Below are 12,635 nucleotides of genomic sequence, written 5' to 3' on the forward strand. Positions count from 1 at the left end.
TTCCCGCACCGGCTCTTCTTACAGCTGGTCGTGCCCAGAGCAAGACTCCGTCAATTCCAGAAACTCCTGCTTTTTTTTAAACCTTCATATGTAATAAGACTTTAAAAAGCTTTTCTCATGAAATCTTAGCAGTTGTAAAAACCAATTAAAGAGGAATGTAGATCAAAGACAGCGAACAGCAGCCTTGAACAGCCAGGCTTAATTTCCGAAGCCTCATGCAGGAGAGGAGAGAAAGGGGCAGAGAACCTTTGAGTGAAGTCACGTTTTCCTCCATGAATAGCAGTCGAGAGCCAGGATGCACAGGGAGGAGGAGGGGGCCGTCGCCATGCCTATACCGCTGAGCCCACACTCAGACCACTTTCAGGGGAGGTTTGGGTGCCTCAGAATAAAGTCTACAGAGAACAGTTGCTAAGGGCTTCATCGCTGGTGTTTTTCTCCTTTCTCAGCTTTAGGGGCCCAGAATCACAAATACTAGAACATGCTTAGGAGGGTCACAGGCTGGCAAATGGTGCCATTCAGTTCATGATGACAACCATTCAACCGGCAATGAGAACACACCTGGAAGAAGGTAGGGGGAAAATGATCTTTCAAATGAACCTTGGTACAGTGGCGCCCCCCTGTGCCTCGGAGCTGTTCTACACTGAAGGCCCGGAGGCAAATGAGATGCCCTGACCAGGAAAGATGGGAACTTGCTGGCCGCAGCTCATCATAAGAGACTGGTGATGGTGTGACAAGACTTGGGAAGAATGAGGACTCATATGTGAGGCCTCTGACTAGACTCTGGGACAGGAAAGATGACAGGTCCTACCAGCTCTCTATAGAAAGTCGTCTTAGTAAGAGGACATCACCTTAGGGTGTTGAAAGGGTGAGTCAAGGTGACCAGAGACTGGCCAAGTGTGAGGTCCCCCAAGGCGAAGGAAAGACCGGGCTGCTGCCGCCTCCTCCCAGGACACTGAAGGAGAAAGACCCATCAACAATAACCAGAGGTCACAAGGGCCCAAGAGATCCTGAGAAGACTTTAAAACCATTCCGTCGGGTCAAGACCTGTCTTAGAAGATGTGTGCATATAGGAAACCCTAAAATTTCTCCCCAGTTCTATGGCCATAGGAGAGAGCAGATGGTACCTTACACCTCCCCAAACCCTCCTGGTGTGAGGACAATGTGGTGATTAAATACCATTGTGAGTTGAGCACTTGCTATACCAGCCTAGCACTTCTCACGCTTCATCTCCTTTCATCTTTGGCTCCTCATTTTGCAAACAAGGAAACTGAGGCCCAGAGAAGTTTAGTGACTTGCCCAGGGACCAGCCCTGCCAGGATGCAAACTCCAGTCTGCCTGGAACTACCCCTCTGCTCTTCCCAGCACCCTTCTCAAAACGCTTCCAGCCCAACACTAAGCTCCGGGCAGGATCGCCCTGGAAAGCCCACGCCCATCTAGAGTGGAAGTTCTTCCACAACACAAACTTCTGGAGGGAAAGAACGGGTCCTGCCAGTTACATTTCCCCAGGGCCACTGCGGGGCCAGGGAGGCGAGCTCAGGGCACGCTGGCTGTAGGAGGGGTCCCGCCTGCTTTGAACAACGTTTAGAGACAAGAAAACACAATAAGGAAGGCAAAACTTTCTTGTCAAGATATGGCCCCAAACATTAAGAGTCACTGCGCACACTCTGACTTCTGAAGGTCTGAACTAGCCCCAGCTTCCACGGGACCTCCAATATCCCTTCCTCTTCAAAATGATTGGCGCTCCTATTGTCTGAACCCACCCCATCGCCTCCCTGAATTCTGTGTGGCCCCGGGCCTGCACCTTCTGCTGCCGAGACCCACCCGTGTCGCAGCAGAGCACACCAGGCCCACCTGAGCCCAGCTGAGCCGAGGGCCTACCTTGGTGTCGATCTTCCAGGTGATCTGCCGGATGCTCTGGAACCACTCGAAGAGCTCCTCCACCCGGTCCGTGGCGAACTCCACCGGCGGGTCACCCTGCTTCTTGGGCTCCAGGATGAAGACGAAGGGCTTCTGGTTTTTCCCGTGCGGGGCTTTCACTTTGTGAGAGAATAACACAAGCCCTGGTCAGCCTGTTGAGAGCCACGAAGACCAGGCTGCACGCTGCCCGAGCCACTTGTGTCACGAACCCAAATGCCACTGCGTGGGCAGTGCTGACGGGGACGTCGGCTTTGTGCCAGGCAGGGTCTGCCCTCCACACGTGACTGCTCAAGCTATGCAGCAGCCTCAGCTGTGTTCTCCAAGAAGACAGACCCACGTCCTAAGCCCTGGTACCTAGGAATGGGAACGCAGTTGGAAACAGGGTCTCTGCAGATGTACTTAAGGGTCTCAGGATGAGGCCATCCTGGAGTCTCTAAGCACCAGTGTCCTTACCAGAGAAAGAAGAGGGAGACTTGAGACACAGACACAGGGATGGCGGCCACTAAAGACAGAGGCAGCGACTGGAGTGATGCAGCCACAAGCCAAGGGACACCGAGAGTAGCCAGCAGCCACCAGGAGGTGGGAGGGAGGCATGGAACAGATTCTCTCTGCAGAGAAAGTGTTTTTAGGTAAGAAAAAGAAGGCCACGAGAGGATAACGTATCTGCCAGGTAACATTAGTCACTAAGATCTCTGGGCTTGTATATGCCAGGCAGTATTCTAAGCAGATTACACGCACTGTATCTTATTCCATCCTTATCACGACCTTCTGGGGCGCCACTCCTGTCATGCCCATTTTACAGGAGAGGAAACAGAGACACGCTGAGGGGAAGTGACGCATGGAGGGTCACACAGCCAGTCACGGCAAAGCTGGGGCTCGAATCAGACCTGGCTTCAAGGCTCCTACTCGTCACCACTCAGCCACGTGCCTGCGCTCTGCAAACACGGGGCAGACGATACACAGAGCAACACAAGTGAGTCTCAGCTCATCCATGAACTTGCTGGGGACCTCGGGCAGGGCTTGTGGTCACCTAGGGGCTTGGTTTCTCACCTGTTAACTGGAACCAAGAATCCCTCTCTTACCTACCCTGCCAGGTTGTTGTCAAGAGAAAAACAGGCAAACAGGTAATAAATGGAGAAAGCCAAGAGCTGACACTAGAAGCAGAAAGTTCCTGGCGCTATTGTTATCTGCGGCTTAGGACCCTGCGCAGGCCTCTCCAGCAAAAGTACTGGAGGGAACAGGCCCAGGCTAACGCATGGATGGACTGCACGGAGCTGTGGAAACGGCGGCTCATCGAGGAGCGCTGCGTGGGCTTCTTGCCCAGAGTGTCCTCACTGCCTCTGCCCCTTCGTGTGGAAGCTGCTACGTCCCCACTGAAAAGTGGGCCTGGTCAGGCTCAGATGTGCTGAAGGCTCGGAGGATGAGACTATCACTGGCACCGTTGTATGCGCCCGTGTGCGTGGGCCGTGCATTCACATCTCCCCTTGCACCAGACTCCAAGGTGGGCAGGCCAGGTTTGCCCATGCCCAGCTGGGCAGCCAGCAAGTGGAGGTTCAGAGAGAAGTGACAGGTCCAGGGTCTCAGAGCAACTGAGAGGCTGAGCTGGGCTTCCAACCGGACACTCCTAGCTCCATGCTCCGTCACAGCCGGGCCAACAGCCCAGCTCCTCTTAAAATAGCGTGGGAAACCCAGGCAGATCTCTGAAATGATGATGTTTGGAATAACAACATTAAACATGCATTTAGCACTTGCTCTGCACCAGACCCTGTGTTAGCACTTTACAGTTATTAACAGCAGACATAACACTGCAATCAGCAACCAGCCTGGCCCAGTACTCAACACGAGCATCCAAGTCAAGGCTAGAAGGACCCAGGTGGAGCCACCTCCCTGCAGGCGGTGGTTCTGAGGCCAGACTGGAGGATTTGGGTGGGAATCCAGGCTAAGACCATGTGTGAACGTACCAACGTTATAGGTGTTGAGATCCAATATTCCTTTGCAAAGAGACCCTAAGGGATTGTCTTCAATAATCTGTGAAGAAATAAGACATAACTGACGTTAGCCTTAACAGGCATAATCACAAAAGACAACCTGTTTCCAAAGCACACCGTTTAGCAGAGACACTGCCGGTGGAACTATTTAAAATGCATTTTCATTACCGGATACGTCCAAGGGGAGAGAGCTAACTAATGAAGCATGTTACCGATAGGGACTCAGCAGTGAGCAGGTGCCCGCAGGTGCGGCGATTCATTTTCCAATCTGTAAAAATGTGCCTTGTGAATTCTAGAACAGGTTTTGAAGCGTTTCCATAGATCTGATTTCAAAAACATCCCAGACCCTTTATTCTGACATTATTATGAAATAGAACTATCTGGTCACCTAAAGCACAACTCAAGAACCTTCTGTGACTCTCCCTGTCCTACGGGAGCAGCATCCATGCTGTCATCTGACTTTAAGGCTTTCTAGGAGCCCCGATCAGCCTTCCTGCTCTACCTCCCACTGTACATCTGAACCATCCCAGGGTCCAGGTGAGATAGGGAACACCTTGTCTTAGGAGAACTGGCAGAACTGTGCATCTGCCCATTGCCTGTACACCCCCATTCCTCCACCAGGCTAATGCTCTGTGGGTAGAGGCATCATGGACAGATGCAATAAGGGGGTTACATCTCTGCCTCAGGTTGAATACACTGAACACAATCATGTTACCACCACCACACCTTTGCTTAGGCTGTACCTTCCACCTGAAATTCCCTTCTGTCAGTCTCCTGCTGTTGAGCTCTAACTTGACTTTTAAGGTTCCAATGCCCCTTCCTCCATGCAGCCTTCCCAGATTGCCCCAACTTCCTTAGAAAATCCCTTAAGCTCAAACAGGACCTTAGAGCCCTCATTATAAAGAGTTCATCCCTGGTGTAGTGCTGTCACAGTGAAAGTGGCTTCTCTTTGAGTCTGCTGGGCAAGAGGAAGCAGGAAACAGAAACCAGGTTTGCAGTGTCACCAGGAAGGCCTCAGCACGCCTTCCACTTTGGCCTGCTTGCTTATCGACACCAAGCACGTTCGTTCTGAATGTCTGGCTGGCCAAACGAAATGTGTTTCATTTGCAAGCTGTTTTAGGCAAAGGACATATTCCCCATTCGGCCATTTTCACTCCAGAGAGATTCCTCCTGCATATTCAAACCTTTCCAGCCCAGAACAACCTGATTAAAATATGATGGCGCGTCACAGTGACTTTCACCCACGACAGCTCAGAGCACAATCCTGATTCCCATGTCACTCTGCTTCAGGGCTCCACGGGGACCACACGCCATCATGTATAAAATATAACCGCTGAGGTGACTCGGTGGATTCCCCGAGGATTAGCAGGTCCCTCCCTGCAACGATCGAGACTCACCTGCTTCTCGAGCTCCTCCACATCAACCGTTGAAATGTCCTCGACGTAATTGGACGGGAAGTAGTGCTGGATTTTGGTTCCGTAGTCTCCTTTCCACCTAGATAAACACAGAGGGCATCAAGGGCCTCGCTGGGCGCGTTAATCCTGTCCCTTAGACCCCAGAAACTGGTGGGAGAAAGGCGGCCAGTGACCGAATGACCAGAAGAGGTGTTGAGGTAATGGAGCATTTCAAAGGGATCCTCTGATTTTTTTTTATCAGTAATGAGTGGGATTCGGGGGGGAATCCTCTTGCCATTTCATCAAACTCATGGACCCTGTACATGAGTTAGGTTAAGAGCGTGCACTCTGGAGTCAGAAGGTCTGACTTCAAATCTCAGCCTGCTGTGTGGCCCTGGACAAGTTACTGTACTTCTCTGTGCCAGTTTGTTTGCAAGATGCAGGTTCAGCTATCTTGTGGGAAGATGAGATACTGATCTTGTGAGGTGCTTCAATCTCTGCCAGTGTTCATGGTTAGGAACACATTCTTACGGCTCTCAAGTAGAAATCACCCCACAAAACCACCTACGATGGGGCCTATGGCTGGGCACAAAGTTTTTCTTCCCATGTGAAAAAAGGGAAGAGCTAACCAAACCTCAGCACACCAGGTACCTTTGACCTAAAATGCGTCTTCTTTAACCCAGGATGGGGCCACTGCATAGGGCACAGGACTGAGCTGTAGCATAAGAATTTGAATTTGAAATAATGCCAGACTTATGGAATGGAAAGAGCCTGTGCTACTTAGTAGCTGTGAAACTTTGGAAAGTCTCATTTGCCACGTCTGTAACATGGGGATAATCACAGTGAAAACTCCGCAGGGTCGTAATGAGTATTTGGTTAGATGACGTCTGAAAGCTATTAGCACAGTGTGTGGCATACAGGAAGACCTCAGAAATGGTAGCTATTACAATAAAAATAATATATAATATGATATTATGCTATGTGATTTAATATGATAATAATTGGTGTTTATCCGTTTTTCCACATACAGCATGCAGGTATCAAGCCATTTCCCAGAGAAGGTAGAACAGGCCAAAGCCAGCTCAGAACACAGATAAAAGGGGTCAGAGCTCAGCCAGCACTTGTGTCTCACCACCAAAAAGTGACCAGTGAAGTTCATCCACCAAGCAGCTCAACCTTACCAGCCCCCGGGCTCCTTGGAGACGTTGTGAATGAGGGCGCCGCGGCAGAAGCTCAGCTCATCACTCTGCTTGGCTTTGTAGTCATACAGAGCTTTCACGGTCCTCTGAGGCTTTCAGGGAAAACAAAAAGAAAAAGGTCAGGCAGGCTGATAAGCAGAGGGAGGCTTCTGCATTTACTGTCGCACATGTAGTTCTCCTTAGGGAGCCGGAGGCTTCAGTCCAGGGTTATAGCGCCATCTGCTGGCAAGTTTCTAGCATTGCAAAGAACCCCAAGTCTCAAAAAGTCACCAGTAGAGATGGGGACTGGTCAGAGCCAAGGGCACCTCCATCACCCAAAATTGCTCAATTTCCTCAACACGCCTTTCAGATTAAGCCATGACCACGACCTGTGAAGTCCTCAGATCCCACGCTCAACGACCTTCCCAGAAGTTCAAACTCAACACCATTCCTGGCCATCCTCAGCCTCACCAATATTTAGCCAGGCCAGGGGTCCCCTAACTGGACTCCTGCAGGACACTGACATTTTGCATGAGTAACCGAGGCACTCCTCCGTGGAAGTCATCCAAAGGTGATCTTGGCAGAAACAAATAACCCAGAACTTACTCAGGATAAAATTTTTCTTCAATATAATGTGCGTTAATGCCTGTGTGGCAAGCATAAATCCATGGCAAAATGAATACCCATGCAGCAAGCAAATGTTCATCATAAAATCTGAAGCTGTCAAACTTGTTTAGATCAGCAATTTCCCTCTTACCCCCCCCCGCCCCCCCCCCCCCGCCCCCCAGGACATGTGGACAGGTTTTACAAGGAATCTAGTAAAACTGCTCCTTCAAGCAGAGGCTATGGAGTCAAACATGTGGGTTCAAATTATTGCTCTGCTCTTTACTGCTATATAACCTTGAGGCGTTCTCAGACTCAGTTTCTCCATTCTGGAAAGGGGAATTAAAACTTTACATGCTTCACAGGGTTAAGACTATTTAATGAGATAGTGCAAGACAAAAATGATAATATCTAGCATTTATTAAGGGCTTACTATAGTCAAAACACTGCTCTAGGCCTCTTATCTATATCTCCTTTAATACTTCCAACAACCATAACAGGTACGTAGCAGTGTTCTTATATCCATTTTACAGAGGAGAAAACAGGTTCAGAGAGATGAAGTATCCTTGCCCAAGGTCAACTAGCTGGTAGGTGGCTGAGTGCAGAGATGAATCAATCCACCTGAGTTATTGCCATAGTTCATGATATTCCTTAAGAAGCAATCTAGTCCTAGCCGGTTTGGCTAAGTGGATAGAGCATCGGCCCACGCGGACTGAAGGGTCTCGGGTTCGTTTCTGGTCAAGGGCACAGACCTCGGTTGCAGTCTTGATCCCCATCCCTGGTTGGGGCTCATGTAGGAGGCAACCAATCATTGTGTCTCTCTCACCTCGATGTTTCTCTCTCCCCCTCCCTTCCACTCTCTCTAAAGATCAATGGAAAAATATCCCTGGGTGACGATTAACAAAACCAAAAAAAGGCAATCTAATCTGGATTCTGCAAGTTCTACCACAGGAACCCTCAACCAGAGGCTAACCAGGTCTCCTGCCCTTGTCTCCCCCATCTGCAAATGGAGCCTAACTGCCCATCTTGCTTCAAGGCTGGATATCAGAATCTGAGCCACATCTCTCCCCATGAATCCCCACGAGTCACTGCCAGGCTCCCAGGCCACAAGGAAGGTACAGCCAGTGGCAGAGGTGGGGGGCCATATGATGGCTTCCACAAGGAGCCAGTCCCCGGCCTGACAGACGGTCCCACAGAATCATTGGACCAAGTAGGCAGCAGGAATGCCAAGCGGCTAAGAGCACACACCTCGCAGCCACTGGGTCCGGATTCCAGCTCCACACCTTCCTAGCTATGCAGCCTCAGCAATTACTCAACTTCTGTGTGCCTCGGTTTCCTCAGCTGTACAATGAGCACAAAACTAGTACCCACAGCAGGGGGCTGTTCTGAGGATTAATAAGCTGTCAAGTACTTAGGACAATGCTTGATGCGTGGTCGTGGGTGGGTTACCTATTATTGTTCATCTAGTCATTCCAGTTCTAAGAACACGTCCAAAGGAAATAATGCTAGAGATGCCCAAAGCCTCACAGGTGAAGAAGTTCATTTTAGGGTTAACGAGCAGAGCAAGAGACCAGAAATGACCCAAATGGCCACTGGACGTGGACACTGCTAAACTGGCACAGCCACCCAGAATATTCTACAGCACAGACAACATGCTTTTTTTAAAGTTAAAATGCCAAGCCATGTACTAGTATTTCATCTCAGTGGCTTGGCCTACCAGGTTAGACAAAAAAGGTCATTAAGAAGATTAGTGACAGAGAAGCCCACCCATGACCAAGTGGCAAGCGAGCAAAGCAGAATAAAAATGACAGATGCCGGTGGTGGTGACTGTAAAATACAGGCAAAGACCAGGAGAGACAGAACAGCCAGCAACAGTGCAGACAGCCACTGCGTTAGGACAGTGAGATGAGGGCTGACTATTTTTCTGGTTTTCAAATGTGTTTTTCTAATTGTTACACCATTTTTCAATCATTAATAGTAACAGTTTTATTTCCAGGCATTCACCTCAGTTGGGCAACAGCAATCACATTCAGCATGCAGTCACGTTTTGCTTGGCTCACGTAAAATAGGAAGATTTTCTCTACAACTTAACTTAGTTGCCAGGGTTTAAAAATGGAGAGATTTCACATAAAACTTCTAAAGTATTGGCTTATCTTAAGCCAGTCGGAGAAAGATAAATGTCACATGATCTCACTCACTTGTGGAGTGTAATGAACATTAACTGATGAACAAAAATAGATCCAGAGACATAGAAGCATCGAACAGACCGTTGAACCTCAGAGGAAAGGCAGCGGGGGGTGTGGGGTGGGGGTAAGAGATCAACCAAAGGACTTGTATGCGTGCATATGAGCATAACCAATGGACACAGACAGTAGGGGGGTGAGGGCCTGTGCTGGGGGGCAGGAGCAGGCGCGGAGAGGTCAATGGGGAAAAAGGGAGACATATATAATACTTTCAAGCATAAATAAATAAATAAAGTATGGTTTATCTTGATAAATCAGAAGACCTGACCTGCTCTCTGGAGAGGCGAGGATGGCTGCCCCTGGGGAGTGGCTGCCCTTGAGGCAGGCGGTGTGCTCCCCCGTTTACCATGGTCCCCGCCACCCCGACATTCCGTTGACATGAGGCCAGGTCATTCTCATTACCAAAGCATCCATCTTCAATAAAAGTTTTTGCTATCAAGCTAATGCCTTTTGCACACAGCTCCATTTGCCAACAACTTTTCAAGACTTCATTTCTTGCTGAAAGGAATTTGCATCGGCCAAGAATTATAAGTCAAAAAAATAATAAATTTGTCTCTAGATTTCCACAGAGCCCACAGTGCGGCCCCTCTCTGATCAGGAATTTTATACTGATGGCGGCCCCAGATAACCCCCCCAAAACAGAAAATTCACATCATTCCTCCTCCACAGGCTCACACTACATTCGAGATGAAACCAGAGGGAGGAGGACCTGGGGGCTGAGGGTAAAATCTAGCCCTACCTGCAGGAAGTTACACACTGCAGCCAGGCTGAGAATATGAGATGGTGTTCACGCTGCAAGGTCAGTGAACGAGATGGAATTTATAAACACCACCCACTCAGCTGGTGAGCAAGAAACATTTGAAAGACTTTTAATTAGAAACTGTGTGGCCCAAAGGTGATTCATCAAACCTCAGAATTTTAGCGAGGCACGGTCACATTTGGAAGGAATTCGATTAACCTCTTGCCTGAAACTAGATGTCATACTGTCAATCATTTTCTCTAAAAAAAAATTTTTTTTGGCTAAGTTTCCCAAAATGTTCCCTCGCTCTATTATGACCAGGGGCAAGGGGACTGGGGAGGGGGGGGTAGGGGGAGGATTGGACTCAGTGTCAATCTAGCGACCGGGAAATAGTATAAATTAAAAGTTGGCACTGTACCATAGAAGGATTGATTTCACTGGGATCCACATACATTCTGCTGACGTCATACAGGGAGTTTATATCTCTTTCCTGAAAAAGAACAGAGAGAAATAAATGGAACCATCCCAGCTCCTGGGACAGCCCAAGGACAGAGCAAGGGCTGCAGAGCCCTATGCTTTCCTGCCCTCTCGCAGAGGTGAAACCTCACAGTTTACTCATGCCTTGTGGGTAGAGACAGTTAAGACATCATAAAGAAGTTCCCCAAAACTTAGAAATTTTACCCCAAAATGAGAAAGGCCCTATTCTGCCCTACTGTGTGCCAGGCCCTGTGCCCCTTTGTAAAACACAAACCCTGAGTGTGCGGGAGCCCATTGTATTTCTCTTCCCGACTCGCATTCTGTGGTGGTTGCCCCTTGAAACTGGCCACCTTGGAAGTATTTACACCATGGAAATTGGCAGATGCCACAAACCAGGGCTTCCTTCTGGAGAGAGCTGGTTAAACGTTTACCGCACACACTGAAAACCTCCCACCCTGCTTCTCTCATTGGGTTCCAGCCACAGCGGCCACCTTTCTGTCCCTCAGTCACCTTCGGGCTTGTGGCAACTGCTCCTCCATATGGAACCAGCTTCCTTCACAGCAACCATGGCCAATTCACTGCCTCTTCCAGCTTTCAGCTCACATTTTAATCCTCGGAAGAGGCCTTCTCTGACCTCCCCACCCCAACCTAACACCATCCTGTTTTGATGTTCCTCCTTGTGATTCACACTGCCTGAGGCACCTTATTTCTGTGACTGCACGTTATCCAGCTCCCCTGCCTAGAACCTAAACTCCCCGAGGGCAGCCACTATACTCTCAGATGGAGAAGAGCTCCTGGCACGTGGGGGATGCACAATAAACCTCGTAAGTTAATGAATGCACCTGATAGGAACTGGGACCGCTAATCAGATCAGGGCTCTCTCTGCTCAGAACCCTCCAATGGCTCAGAATAGAAGCCAGTGTCTTACCAGGGCCCCACACCACGCAGGGCCTATTAATCCCCATCTCATTCAGTTCTACCCCCACCCTGCCTTTCTCTCTGCACCTCCAGGGACGCCCTCACCTCAGGACCTTTGCACTTGCGGCTCTTCCTCCACGTAACTGCATGACTCACTCCCTCACCCCTGCTAACGTCTGCTCAAACGTTTCCTTCTCAGGGAGCTCTTCCCAGACCACCTTTGAGAACTGCAACCCCTTTCACGTCTCCCTGAATCCACTTATCCACCTGCCGGGTTTGTTTTTCTCCCCAGCACGTATCACCGTCCTGCAATGCTCTGTATATATTTTTAATTTATCTCATCTGTGATCCGTCTCCCCCACACTAGACTACAGGCAGCATGAGGGCGGGCAGGGTCTTTGTGCGCTGTGTCCAAATTTGTATCCCCGGGACAAGAGCAGCGTCAGACCCATGGTAAGTGCTCCACAAAAGGTCTGCTGAAGGAATGAACAGATGAGTTATAACCTCAGGCAAGACATTCCACCAAGTGACAAGCGAGTCGGCCGCCAGCGCCTACCATGTTGTAGCGCTCCAGGAGCTCGGGCGTCACCGGGTAGCGCAGCTTCATCTTCCGGTAGAGCGCGTGCTTCTCGTAGTAGCTGACGAGCTCCACCAGGCTCTCGAAGTAGGCGGAGGTCCCCAGCACGAAGTGCCGGCCGTCCCGGTTGATGCGGCAGTGCTTCACCTTGCCCCGGGCCCTGGGGGGAACCACACGGGGCTGACGCGCCAAGACTGTGGCAGCCGGACAACCACTGTCCAACCTACAGTCCCCACCTCTTAGAAACAACCTACTTACCCGTTCTCAGGGGACCACACAAACAGGGTGTAACGTGCCTATGAATACAATGACGTGGATCTTTTCTAGCTCCTCTCGCCCGTCCCCTCCTCCCCAACTACAGGACTTGACTTGGGGAACATCCAGATCAGGGTGTGCAAACTATGACCCACAGGCCCCATCTGGCCCACCTTCTGTTTTTGTAAATAAAGTTTTATTGAAACATGACCAATTTATGCATTGCCTGTGGCAATACCATGGCAAAGTGGAATAGTTGCAACAGAGACCATATGGCCTGAAAGGCCTAGAATATTTGTTTCTGGTCCTTTACAGAAAACGTTTGCCAGTCTCCACTCTAGAACTC

At 49.8% G+C, this 12,635-nt stretch overlaps 1 protein-coding gene across 1 annotated transcript in view; it reads right to left on the reverse strand.

The window, feature by feature from the left end:
• PLCG2 (phospholipase C gamma 2) overlaps nucleotides 1-12,635 on the reverse strand; it is a 140,207-nt gene that overhangs the window by 33,593 nt on the left and 93,979 nt on the right. The window contains exons 20-25 of the mRNA XM_070398957.1: nucleotides 12,014-12,194; nucleotides 10,481-10,552; nucleotides 6,481-6,590; nucleotides 5,303-5,399; nucleotides 3,879-3,945; nucleotides 1,879-2,036 (exon numbers count right to left, since the gene is read on the reverse strand). Of these exons, the coding sequence (XP_070255058.1) occupies nucleotides 1,879-2,036; nucleotides 3,879-3,945; nucleotides 5,303-5,399; nucleotides 6,481-6,590; nucleotides 10,481-10,552; nucleotides 12,014-12,194 (685 nt within the window). The remainder of the gene's footprint in view (nucleotides 1-1,878; nucleotides 2,037-3,878; nucleotides 3,946-5,302; nucleotides 5,400-6,480; nucleotides 6,591-10,480; nucleotides 10,553-12,013; nucleotides 12,195-12,635) is intronic.

The sequence above is a fragment of the Myotis yumanensis genome, unplaced genomic scaffold (assembly GCF_028538775.1).
Source record: "Myotis yumanensis isolate MYYU_CA2020_CCGP unplaced genomic scaffold, mMyoYum1.0.hap1 SCAF_18, whole genome shotgun sequence".
NCBI classification, from domain to species: Eukaryota; Metazoa; Chordata; class Mammalia; order Chiroptera; family Vespertilionidae; genus Myotis; species Myotis yumanensis.